This window comes from Mytilus galloprovincialis, chromosome 6 (genome assembly GCF_965363235.1).
Source record: "Mytilus galloprovincialis chromosome 6, xbMytGall1.hap1.1, whole genome shotgun sequence".
NCBI classification, from domain to species: Eukaryota; Metazoa; Mollusca; class Bivalvia; order Mytilida; family Mytilidae; genus Mytilus; species Mytilus galloprovincialis.
In genome coordinates, this window is record NC_134843.1 from 6,306,553 (window position 1) to 6,320,300 (window position 13,748).

General features: G+C 32.8%; 1 protein-coding gene across 2 annotated transcripts in view; it reads left to right on the forward strand.

Moving 5' to 3' along the window:
* Positions 1–13,748, forward strand: part of LOC143078804 (inositol 1,4,5-trisphosphate-gated calcium channel ITPR2-like) — a 115,646-nt gene that overhangs the window by 10,740 nt on the left and 91,158 nt on the right. For both annotated transcript variants that reach the window (XM_076253785.1, XM_076253786.1), the window contains exons 3-4: positions 12,876–12,985; positions 13,272–13,345. In XM_076253785.1, coding sequence (XP_076109900.1) covers positions 12,876–12,985; positions 13,272–13,345 — 184 coding nt within the window. The remainder of the gene's footprint in view (positions 1–12,875; positions 12,986–13,271; positions 13,346–13,748) is intronic.

Here is a 13,748-nt window from a genome sequence, read left to right on the forward strand (position 1 = left end):
ACAGTCGGCATTCATATGGAATGCTCTTAGTCATCATGTATTTATGTATATATATATATTCTTATTGCATTGTGAGGTCTGTTGTACTGTCTTTTGATAGATAGTGTTATCCTGTCTATTAATTATAAAAATTGTAATAAAATAAATATCAAATTAAAGATTTGAGTCATTGGTCAAAGTAACCTTTAAGGACTTATTTGGCCCTGTAAGTATTGCTTCAAGACAATGCTCATCCTATGTTTTATCATCCAAACACGTTTTTAAGAAAAAGAGAAAATTAGCCTAGGCTTCATTACACTATTTGATGTCTTTATGGTGACTTCATTGGCTCGTTTTGTCAGACGGACCAAATGTGAGAATATGTTGTTGACTAAACGCGAACATCATCAGTACGTTTAGGTCCATCGTCACTTCCTTCCCATGTTCAGCGAGCGGTTGTGATGTGATGCTACATTGCACGAATTATGTTGCAAATTGTATTGTTATTATTGATAATCAGCACCGCTGTCATTAGGGAATTGTAACTACATATTGACAGAACAAACCTTAATTTTAGATTAGTTAGTAAAGACCACTATGAACTTTTATAGTGCAGGGATACCGGCGGTCCCTTCTATATAGAAATTGATGTCATTTTAAGTGTTTCCGATGAAGGACAAAACTCGGAAGGGGTCTTTTAACAAGGAGCACAGGTGTCATCGAAAATATTTCTTCTTCACTGATGAAATAAACATAAACTACATTACCTGTTTGGGCGATGGTTGTGCTCCGTATTATTTCCGACCATGTGCAAGTAAAAATATAAGAAAAAATATTAATTTCGTCTATCATGTCATTTCTGTGTAACTCCGACATGGTAAGGATGCATTAACAAAGTACGTGCATTCAAAACGAATTTCTGAAAATACGAGATATTAGAAATGTGTTTGGTTTTCGAGTCATCTTGGCACGAAATCGTACCTTGTCGTTTGATAAACAAGTTTAAAAATGCGAAAATCATGCTTTAATGATTATATACGAAATAGTCGTTCATTGGCCCTTCTGAGTACCGTATTTCAATAAAATATGGTGATGTCTCTTCGGTTATGTTGTGTAACTAAATCAACACTGTCAGAACATAGAATTATAATTGGTATAGATGAGTTCAAATAGTTTTTTACAATTATTTACGCCGTCTTTTGATGATCCATGCGAGGTTCCCTGCAAATTTCATAGCATATAAGTATTATATTAACTATGTCACTTCAATGCTTAGAGTAAATACTATGATTTATGATGCGGAGTCTTAGTTTTGACACCAAATATCAACTTATGTATGCACTAGTGAGGAAATTGTTAGATTTTGTGATGTACATGTAAATGTGTAATTACCATTATTTACATAAACTGGGTCAGTGTTTAATAAAACGGACAAAAAAGAAAAAAATGAAATTAACAATTAGTCCATATCTAAATTATGGTTAATGAGGAAAAATCACGGAACTTGAATGATTGTCTGATTTGTTATTAGTGTCTCCTGATATAACATCCAAAGGAACATGTTCACAAAATAGCAACAACATTACTCTGGTGAATTCTACATGAAAACATGTTTGAGATTACTGAAGATAAAACAGGGAATTATGTTTGTTTAATACCCACTAAGGATACAATAGCAATGGTAAATAATGACAAAATGCTTGAAATTGAATTAGATTTAAGCTTTTTTGATATTTATGATATTGAGTGTGGATGATAACAAGGGTAGTATCATTTCTAATATTTTGTTTTGGTCAGCTATATAGAGAAAAGTAAAGCTTATTCAAAGGTAAGAAATTTGCAAGTCATTTATAATTTTGAAACTATTTGAAACGCGCTAAAAAAGCAGTCTTTGAAATATAATGAAAACAAAATTGCAAAGAAAAGCAAATGTTCGTTTATCTGAAAATAGTACCAAAACTTATATGTAAATTTAAATTAAACTAATAGTTTATCATATATAAAATGGAGATTATGTTTAAATCAGAACAAATTCTGCAAGTCATTGTTATAGTATCATATTCGAGAATAAGTTTAAGTTAAACATTCGATTTAATCCAATTACATTTTCGCCATCAAGACATAACCAAAATAACTGCATGTGATTGTTAACGTCCAGTGGAAAATATTTCATGGATATTCAGGACGAAACTCATTAACAAAGATCACATATGATCAGAAGTTTTGGTGTTAAGGGCATACGATACAGTTTTGAACCTGTATTTACAAGTTGATGAAAATTTGCATATAGGCTATTTTTTACCTGATTAAATCAAATATGTCATAAAAAATATACCTTCATGTGCTACTTTTTGAGTAAAATGAGGTCGAAATTTTGTATATTTGCTCAAAATTCAGATTTGTGTCCGTATTTTCTTTTTAGAAAGAACGACGTAACTTTTTTGCTTTAAAAGATAAACACAAATTGTTTTTTGTTAAATAATCGATAATTTCTGTATTTTATAAGTATCATTGAAAATTATGTAATTTTTATTCCGAAATAACTCTATATTTATCAAATGTTTATGAATAGAGGAAAAAACGTCATTTTTTGCTGCATCTTTATCAAAATTAAAAAAATTGCGCTATTTACAGTTTTATAAAATTTGGGTCACATAATCTCCTTGCAAAATGAAACAAATTGCTGTTTTAAAAAATAGGGGTCCATGCACTCGTTTTCAAATTAAATCAGTTTGAATGATAAAAATCAGTCGAAAAATGCATCTTTTCCCGATATGTCATAGTTTGACGTCGCGAAAATAACATTTTACGTTAGCAACGTCATTACCTTCCCTGTAACTGTATCGTATGCCCTTAAGGTAACGTTTTGACAAATACTGTAGCTGAGAAGGTATAAACAATACATATTCATGCATGTACATATACCCGAGCTGTGGTGATATTTGAATAATCTATATTAATGAAATTTTATTAAAGTCAGACTGAGAAAGGTGTTTTTTAAAATATCGATGAATAGGATTTATGTTAACGATGTTTATATTTCTGTAATTTTGGCCACTGCACGCTTTCAATAAAAAAAAAAAAATATCAATCTATCGATTTTGACATACTGATGTATTGTTGGGTAAAAAAACCCTTATTCATTAGCTAACTAGACATTTTTATATAAGAAAAAATCAAGTTGATATACTAAAAGAAGAAGTAACAAAACGTTACGATAGATCTTTTAAAATCCCGTGGACGAAAAATGCATTTAGGAAATGTAGCCAATATTTACACATTTTTGATAACTTCATGTGTTTCTATTCAGGTTAACATGTATGGTCGAGCGATCATAAACGAGTGCAATAAGTCTGTCTTGTCACTTGGGTTGCATATCTATATTCAATAGAGTTATAAAAAAGTATTTGGCCACATCTCACAATCCATGAAATGTTTACATTGGACCCAGATAAAAGATAAACCGTCGTACAATATAACAATATACATGTATGTGGTTTACATGAACATACAGATTGCTCGATTGCGTTTGTCGTCAAATGTTGCGTATTTGTGGTAAAGTTTTGAAGTTGTCTCTGTTTTGTTACTCTGCCAGCCCTATTTACTGATGTCTTGTCTGATTTTGTAACTAAACCATTCTCCCCATAGATTCAATTCCTCTGCCTACGGAAGAATAAAGAAAAAAGGTTATAAAAGAAGGTTAATGACTGTGTGTCATGGTTATAAAGTCACTACATACGGAAAAGCTGTTGGTTGATTAACTTTATACTGCACTCGTTCTATTTGAGCAGTCAAAATGCGTTGACTGTATATTTCTATGTCATCTACAGTCACTGACCCGATATCACTTTTCCTTATGAATATTTAAATAGCAGTTGCCGAAACTATATTTAATTATACATATGACCTCTTCAACCTGTTCTTGTTTCCAATTTATATAACGAAGCGTGGAACGACTCAAAGTTATTTCTTTTACTATTTTTGGAAAACATATTTCACTTGTTAATATTTTTTGTTTGAAACCTATAAATCATTATGTTTTAGGTTTATAGTTGATATTTTATTCCATACTCAAACTATTCGTTAAACATCGGCTGTGGTTTCAACAGTGTTACGGCCAGAAATCGCCTTTAAATTGTAGCCAACAAAAGACACAAATCAATAGTAAAATTTAACAATATTTAATATACAAAAGTTTACAAAAGGTATTACACAAATATTACTGTTAACTTAACTGTCAAAATATGAGTCCAATCTGTTATCTTTATCTGTATCCGGAAATCTTTCGGAATCCAATTTGAATATTACGTTCACTACTAATGTCACAATCCAGTATGATGGTGTTTGTAGAATAAAAGTGTCAATCCAAATGCTGTGAATACTAATGTCTATCAATGTCTATGTCCAAGTTTAATTATGAGAGTTTAACTTTAGTGTCTGTATATATATAGTGTTGTCATGGAAAATTCTAGAACACTCTATAATGGAACATTGTGGAAAATCCTGGAAAGTTACAACGGAAGTTTCTGGAATAACGTAGAAGTTTAAAATTACGCATCTTTTATAAGGATCATTCTAGAAAGTTCCAATCATTCTGTGATTGTTCCAGTGATTCCTAAACTGCACAATTATAAGATTATTTGGTAAACAACTATCAGGCCATACAACACAAATTAGGCCAACATAAATAAACATAATAATTACAATATCATAACAGCTCCCCCCTTAAAAGAAGTTTTAGTGTAACAAAAACTTATCATGAATAATATGAACAAAAATACATTATATATACAAAGTGATTTAATAAGCTCTAGATAAAGCATCAGCTATTACATTATCTTTACCCTTAATATGTTTTACAATTACATCATATTCCTGTAACAATAAACTCCACCTAGTCAACCTCTGATTCTTGTTTCTCATTTTATGCATGAAGGTGAGAGGATTATGATCAGTATAAACAAGAATAGGATATACAGTGGGATTCAAATATACATCAAAATGTTGAAGTGCTGACAGCATTGCAAAACACTCTTTTTCAATAGTTGAATAATTTTTCTGATGTTTATCTAATTTCTTAGAAAAATATGATATAGGTTTTTCAACATTATCATCTGTCTCTTGATATAAAACAGCTCCTATTCCTACATCGCTTGCATCAACGGCAAGTTTAAATTGTTTTTCAAAGTCTGGAGTAATCAGAACTGGACTATTAATTAAAAGTGATTTGCTATTTTCAAAAGCTTTTTGACAATTTCCGCTCCAGATAAATTTAGAATCTTTCCGTAAAAGATGAGTCAATGGTTGAACAACAGTAGCAAAATTTGAACAGAATTTCCTGTAAAATCCTATCATGCCTAAATATCTCATAAGTTGTTTTCTATTTGTAGGAGGTGGAAATTTGGAAATAGCTTCCACTTTAGCCATAATAGGTTTTACTTGACCTTGGCCAACTGTATGCCCTAAATAATCAACAGTGGCCTGACAAAATTCACTTTTACCAAGATTAACAGTCAAATTTGAATATGACAATCTATCAAAAGTATCATACAAATGTGTTAAATGCTGTTCCCAGCTATCACTACATACAATAAGATCATCAATATAAGCATAACAACAGTCTAAATCTTTTATAACATTATTGATCATTCTTTGAAATGTAGCTGGAGCACTTTTCATGCCAAATGGCATTACAGTATATTGAAATAAGCCATCTGGTGTAACAAAAGCTGATATTTCACGAGCTCTCTGTGTCAATGGAACTTGCCAATAACCTTTCAATAAATCAAATTTGCTCACAAATTTTGCTTGACCAATATTGTCAATACAATCGTCTATCCTTGGAATCGGATAGGAATCAGATTTTGAGACTGAATTTACTTTTCTGAAATCAGTCACGAAACGAAAAGTTTTATCTGGTTTTGGCACAAGGAGACAAGGAGAGCTCCATTCACTGTTACTCGGCTCAATAATATCATTGTCAAGCATATATTTAATTTCTTTTCTCATAACTTCAAGTTTGAGTGGATTGAGCCTGTAAGGATGTTGCTTAATTGGACAAGCATCTCCGACATCAACATCATGACAAACAGCAGTGGTTTTGTTTGGCACATCTGGAAAAAGATTTTTATAAGAAAATACCAAAGTTTTTATTTCTTCTCTATGATCAAAAGACAGATGTGCAAGTTTTGAATCTAAATTTGACAAAATTTCTGAATTTTTCAATCTAACTGTCTCTTCCATAGTTTTACAACTAAAAATTGGTTCAATTACATCTGGTTTGTCATGATTGTTCTCAAATTTAACCATGCCTAAAGTGGCAACTGGTTTACTATCACATAGTACATTAGTACGCTCAAAATATGGTTTTAACATATTAATATGACACACTCTATTTTGTTTGCGCCGACCTGGAGTTTTTACAATATAATTCAAATCATTAATTTGACTCTCTATTGTATAAGGACCACAATATTTAGCCTGTAAAGGATGTCCAGGGACAGGCAGAAATACAAGTACGCTATCACCAGGCTCAAAAACTCTGTCCCTGGCATCTTTATCATACCATATTTTCATCTTGTTCTGTACATTTTTTAAGTTTTTCTGAGCAATTTGACAAGCAGTATACAATTTTTCTTTAAATCTAGATACATAGTCTAAAAGATTCAAGTCAGTATGTTCAGTAAGCCACTTTTCCTTAATCAATTTTAACGGTCCCCTTACAGTATGACCAAATACCAACTCAAAGGGACTAAATCCAAGGGATTCTTGAACAGCCTCTCGAACCGCAAAAAGTAGAAAGTGAACTCCATCATCCCAGTCTCGGTCAAATTGAAGACAAAAAGTTCTAATCATGTTCTTCAATGTTTGATGAAAACGTTCTAAGGCACCTTGAGATTCTGAATGATAAGCACTTGATCTGTACTGACCAATCCCTAACTGGTATACGACTTGCTGAAATAAACCTGACATGAAATTTGATCCCTGGTCGGACTGTATAGACTTAGGAAGTCCTACTAATGTGAAAAATTTGATCAAAGCTTTGACGATAGTAGGTGTCTTGATATTTCTGAGCGGAATAGCTTCAGGAAAGCGGGTAGATGTACACATGATTGTCAATAAATATGCATTTCCAGTCTTGGTCTTTGGTAAAGGTCCAACACAGTCAATTAGAACTCTGCTGAAAGGTTCGTCAAAGGCTGGAATAGGCAGAAGTGGTGCTGGTGGTATTTTCTGGTTAGGTTTACCAACAACCTGGCATATATGACATGATTTGCAGTATTCTGCAACATCATTTCTAAGTTTAGGCCAGTAAAAATGCTGCAAGATCTTAAGGCAAGTCTTCCTTATACCTAAGTGTCCAGCCAAGGGGGTGTCATGGGCAAGACCAATAATTTCTTGTCTATAAACTTTAGGCACCACCACTTGGTATAGCACTCTCCATTCCTCCTCTGGGGTAGCATCAGGAGGCCTCCACTTCCTCATTAAAATACTGTCCTGATGGTAATAGCATTCGGCCACTTTGTCTGCTTCCTCCTGTGGTTGAGCCCTCTGGCTGAGCTGAAGAACCTCAGGGTCTTTATGTTGTTCTTCGAGTAAATTATTTCGGTCTAATGAATGGCTGTTTACATCTGGCCATGGCATAATAACATTTTTGTTAACACTAGGTGGTTTTATAATAGCCTTTTCTGAGTTACCAGGATCTTCAATATCAGCTATAAAAGTGTCAGAAAGGTCCATGTAATCAAACTTGTCTTCTTGCAAATTCTCATTTTGTTGTTTTCTAGCCATCGCCCTAGTAACAACACAAGCTGGATACAATTCAGCATCATCTTCAGGTGATTTAACATCCACCACCGGTTCACTGGTAACAATTGGTTCAGCAACCACTTTGTTCCTAGCTAGATCATTTCCTAGCAATAAGGTAACACCCTCAACAGGGAGATTAGGACGAACACCTACAACAACTGGTCCAGTTATCAAATCTGACTTCAGATAAATACGATGGAGAGGAACATCTATACAACCTAACTCTACACCTTGTAACAAAACGGAGGCACCAACAGAAGTATTCTCGGACAAAGGCAACACACCTTCTAACAATAAAGTCTGAGAAGCTCCAGTGTCCCGTAAAATTTTAATAGGCTGAAGAGTGGTATCATCAACAATAGCAACAAACCCATCAGACATAAAGGGTTTATATTCCTCCATATAATCACAAAAACTGGACTTAAAAGCCTGACTCGCAGGACATTCCAATGTACTGGTAATATAAGGTGTCGTACAAGCACTGGTCTTCGGCTTATTATCTCGTTCATTCTTCTTCTGGAGTCTAAAACAATCAGCCATCAGGTGACCAATCTTCTTACAATAAGCACAAGTCAGTGACTTCTTCTCAAAAATATCAAATTTTGGACTAGACATATTATAACTGGACTGACTCTTATTCTGTGGAACAGGCTTACTATCAGTACGCTCAGTGCTTTGATTTTTGTAATTTCCACTGGAAGTATTAACATTTTGACTCTTGAAACTTCTTTTATGTGAAAGAGTATAATTATCTGAAATTACAGCCGCATCATGTATTGACTCAACAGTTTTGTCGTCTAAATGTGTTTTTAAGTCTAAATGAACACATTGTTTGAACTCTTCTAATAACATCAATTGTCTTAGGTTATCAAAATTGTTATCTGTTTTCTTTGACGTAAGCCATTTATCAAATAGATCTTCTTTTTCCCGAGCAAATTCCACATATGTTTGTGAATCAAACTTTTTATAAGATCTAAATTTCTGTCTATATGCTTCTGGTACTAGTTCATAAGCTTTCAAAACTTCCTGTTTTACCATATCATAATCAGAACTTTTTTCTGATGGAAGTGCGGAATAAATTTCAGCGGCCTTACCCTCAAAAACACTTTGCAGCATCGTAGTCCAATATGGTTTCGGCCATTTCAAATTATTTGCAATTTTTTCAAACTGTGGAAAATATTTATCGACTGTTTTTTCACAAAATCTGGGAACCAAACGTATATTTTTTGCTGCATCAAAATAATCTGATTTTGACTGGACTTTAGTGTTGCTTTCTTCTTTGACCATTTCAATTTTCAGTTTTTCCATCTCTAGCCTTTCTCTCATTTCAAGTTCTTTTAATTTTAATTCATCTTCTTTTATTTTCTCCCTCTCCTTCATTTCCAGTTCTTTTAATTTAAATTCATCTTCTTTTTCTTTTCTCTCTATTTCCAACCTTTCCTTCATTTCCAGTTCTGCTTGTTTTAATTTAAATTCATCTTCTTTTCTTTTCTCCATCTCCTTCATTTCCAATTCTTTTAATTTGAGTTCATGTTCTAATTCAAGCTGTTTTAATTTAAAGGCGTCAATATTTTCGACCTTAAGTTCAAGAGCCTCTTCACCTAAAATTTCTGCGTCAACTAATTTGTCTATAACCAAATTTTTTATAATTTGTTTTCTCATAGATACTTTAAAAACTAATTTCAGTTCTTTAGCAAGCAACACTAATTCCTCTTTCTTTAAATTATCAAAACTCTCCAGGTCTGGCGTTTTCAAAAATTTACCAGCATCAAATGCCATTTTGTAGAATTTTGTTGGCTAGTTATAATAAAAATATTGAATAAATTTTGAAAAAGATATTTTCGTTCTCCCGGACGAGCCCCCAATTTCTGTTACGGCCAGAAATCGCCTTTAAATTGTAGCCAACAAAAGACACAAATCAATAGTAAAATTTAACAATATTTAATATACAAAAGTTTACAAAAGGTATTACACAAATATTACTGTTAACTTAACTGTCAAAATATGAGTCCAATCTGTTATCTTTATCTGTATCCGGAAATCTTTCGGAATCCAATTTGAATATTACGTTCACTACTAATGTCACAATCCAGTATGATGGTGTTTGTAGAATAAAAGTGTCAATCCAAATGCTGTGAATACTAATGTCTATCAATGTCTATGTCCAAGTTTAATTATGAGAGTTTAACTTTAGTGTCTGTATATATATAGTGTTGTCATGGAAAATTCTAGAACACTCTATAATGGAACATTGTGGAAAATCCTGGAAAGTTACAACGGAAGTTTCTGGAATAACGTAGAAGTTTAAAATTACGCATCTTTTATAAGGATCATTCTAGAAAGTTCCAATCATTCTGTGATTGTTCCAGTGATTCCTAAACTGCACAATTATAAGATTATTTGGTAAACAACTATCAGGCCATACAACACAAATTAGGCCAACATAAATAAACATAATAATTACAATATCATAACAACAGGTAATATACATTTCATGGCGTTGTATATTTCTCCGCCTGATACCGGTATGAGGCCTTTTTGAAAGCGGATTTTTACCAATATCTAAATCAAATAAATAACATTTACACATTAAACAACAATTGAAAATGATTTTTTTTCTAGATTGCAGAATAAAGACAATAATAGTGCATTGACTTGACATATCAACGATATAAGGATTCGGCCCAAAACGGGGAAATGCTCGACAGAGCCTCGCATAGGTGTCCTTCAACTGGACCCTTAAAAATTATGTATACTAGTGTACAGTGATAATGGACGTAATACTAGACTCCGAATTATACACAAGAAACTAGAATTAAAAATCATACAAGACTAACAAAGGCCAGAGGCTTCTGACTTGGGACAAGCACAAAATTGCGAATGAGATCTCAACCCTCCCCCTATACCTCTAGCCAATGTCGAAAATTAAACGCATAACAATACACACATTAAAATTCAGTTCAAGAGAAGTCCGAGTCTGATGTCAGAAGATGTAACAAAAGAAAATAAATAAAATGACAATACTACATAAATAACAACAGACTACTAGCAGTTAACTGACATGCCAGCTCCAGATCTCAATTAAACTGATTGAAAGATTATGTCTTCATAATATGAAATTCAGGCACAATCCCTCCCGTTAGGGGTTTAGTATCATACTATCATAAAATATACGAGAAAAACACAACCCCTGTCATGACAACAACTGTATTTTAAATAAATGTGTTTAGTTCCGATTCAAAGACCCTATAAGTGAATCAATATTGAAGTATTTGGCACAACTTTTTGGAATTTTGGATCCTCAATGCTCTTCAACTTTTTACTTGTTTGGCTTAATAAATATTTTGATATGAGCGTCACTGATGAGTCTTATGTAGACGAAACGCGCGTCTGGCGTACTAAATTATAATCCTGGTACCTTTGATAATTTTTTGAAGCCAAAATCCTTAATGAACTAACAACAATATCGTAACTATATCCCTTCTTAATAAGTCTGTGTAAAGGTTTTGTAAGCTTTTGAGGTGAATACTGACATTGTTTTGCTTTGTAAAGAATATTACCATAAAAGATTGGATGTGCAATACCTGAACGTATACATTATTGTCTATTTAGAAGACGGGAAGACCATAATGCAGTAGCAGCAGTACATTTCTAGAGATTTTAATACAAACAATGATTTTCTTTTAAAAGAAAGTCGATATACATTGTACATGTGTCATATAATAGTAAATACAGCAATAAAATAAATCATTTTTTTGTGTGTGTGTTCTGGGGTGGGTGGGAGTGGGGTGGTAATTGGACTTATATGACTTTTAAGTAAACTCGCAACGCTCAAATTATCGTCTTTTTGATATAGCTGAATATTTTTTATTCACTCTTTTTGGAATCGAACATCAATGACGAATACATCTCAATTTAGACATAAAACAGGAGAATTAAGTGTGTAATATTTGATGACCACACTTTTAGTTTATTATCAAATCATACATTCTGAAAAATGGAGACCAAGTCGTTTATTGATACCCCGAATAAATAAAACCTTGCAAAGCCAGACAAATGAAATGGATTGCAGTTCATGAAAAACGGACTATCGTTTTTATCAATATGGTATGCACTTGAGAGGAGGAATTTTCCAGACATTTTCCAGCCAAGGTTCCGTGTTGAAGGCCGTACATTGACCTATAATGGTTTATTTTTTTAATTGTTATTTGGATGGAGAGTTGTCTCATTGGCACTCACACCACATCTTCCTATATCTATGAATACATTAGGGCCGTCGCTTACAAGTTTTGTGCAAGGGTATACTTTACAATAGTGTTTCATGCTTTATAGAATAACTCTTGTGTAAACTGTTTTCTTTCATATTTCATATTAGGTGTTATGATCACGTTTATTTATAACAGAACTGTGTTTCATTAAGGTTTTAACATTACTTGTGTGGTTTAATGTCGACTGATTTCTGAGGAATATATTTAATTTTGCAAACAAAAACTTATATGATCAAGTCTTTTTTTAAATTTATGTTTTATAATATTTACCTGTATTTACCTGCATGCTGTAATATTGGCATAATTGAAATGTTTTATTTTGGCGCAAATGAAATATTGTTTGTGGCGCAAATGAAAGATATTTTTGGCCCAAATGAAATGCCAATTGGCGCAAAAGCAAAGCACCGAATATGGTTTATCAATTTCTAATTTAGAACCATACAATTTGAACTGCACAGCTTTTCTTTATGGCTAATAAAATAGAGAATAGAAATGGGGAATATGTCAAAGAAACAACAACCCGACCAAAGAGCCGAATACAGCCGAAGGTCACCAATGGGTCTTCGACGCAGCGAGAAAATCCCGCGCCTGCAGGTGGGCCTCAGCTGGCCCATTATTAATATTTATAAGTTCAGTGAAAATGGACGTCATACTAAACTCCAAAACATATACTACATATAACTCAAAAAATGTGAAGGGAAACATTACAGCAAATGCATGCCAATATCATTATTATTTTCATATCAGATAGTTTATGCTTAATGATACTGGACGACCGTTTAAGATCTTGGGAATGTAATTTGTTTATTTTACTTGTAGCTACCTACCTCGATGGATGTTCATGGTATGGGAAAGTACCTCTGTATAGGGGACTTTATTTGTCTGTACTGTGAAGAAACTGAAGGATATGTTTACAGCATACAATCGAGGTATACAATATATTTAACAGTGAATATATTAGCATTGTAATGGGGCAAAATGGGAGAAAAGAATATGACCACAAATATTTACTAGAGTGTAAAATGAGAGATGATAAACAACAAAGTAACTAGAGTGCAACATGAAAAAGCATAAGATGTTTCAATTATATAGATACGCGTAAATGTTTTTCTTGTTTTTAGCCTATATCATGCAACTTAGAGTCATTTCTGCTTTTGATATATTGAAAGTACATGCTAACAAAAAATGTTTTCTGTTTCATGTATATTACTATAGCTGCATGAACAATGGACTGAATGTGTACACTAATCAGGATAGAAATCGACCTAGAAATGTCCCGAATCCGCAAGGTAACTATATGTGACAATATATTGTAAAAATAACTCTAGCATCTTAAAGGGACAAAGCAGACAACCCACACAACAATTCACTGACATTATCGTTTTTTATTGTCAAAGTTGTGTGATAAATAGTACTTGATAGCGACAAGCATCCCATTAAGTTGGTAATGTAAAAAAATGTTTAAAGTTAATGGAGTGTAACGTTTACAATAAAAGATGGAAAAAGCTTGTCCTGATTTCGTATCTCAAATAATTCTTTTTGCATATTCAAGACCTAATGTTGTTATAAATACCATATTACCAGAGAAAATGAGACGAAATGTGACGGAAGCCGAGCGATACGAATCATTATATACACATTTTGAGGTCCACATACAATCCTTAATAATATAGACAAGTATTTATACAATAT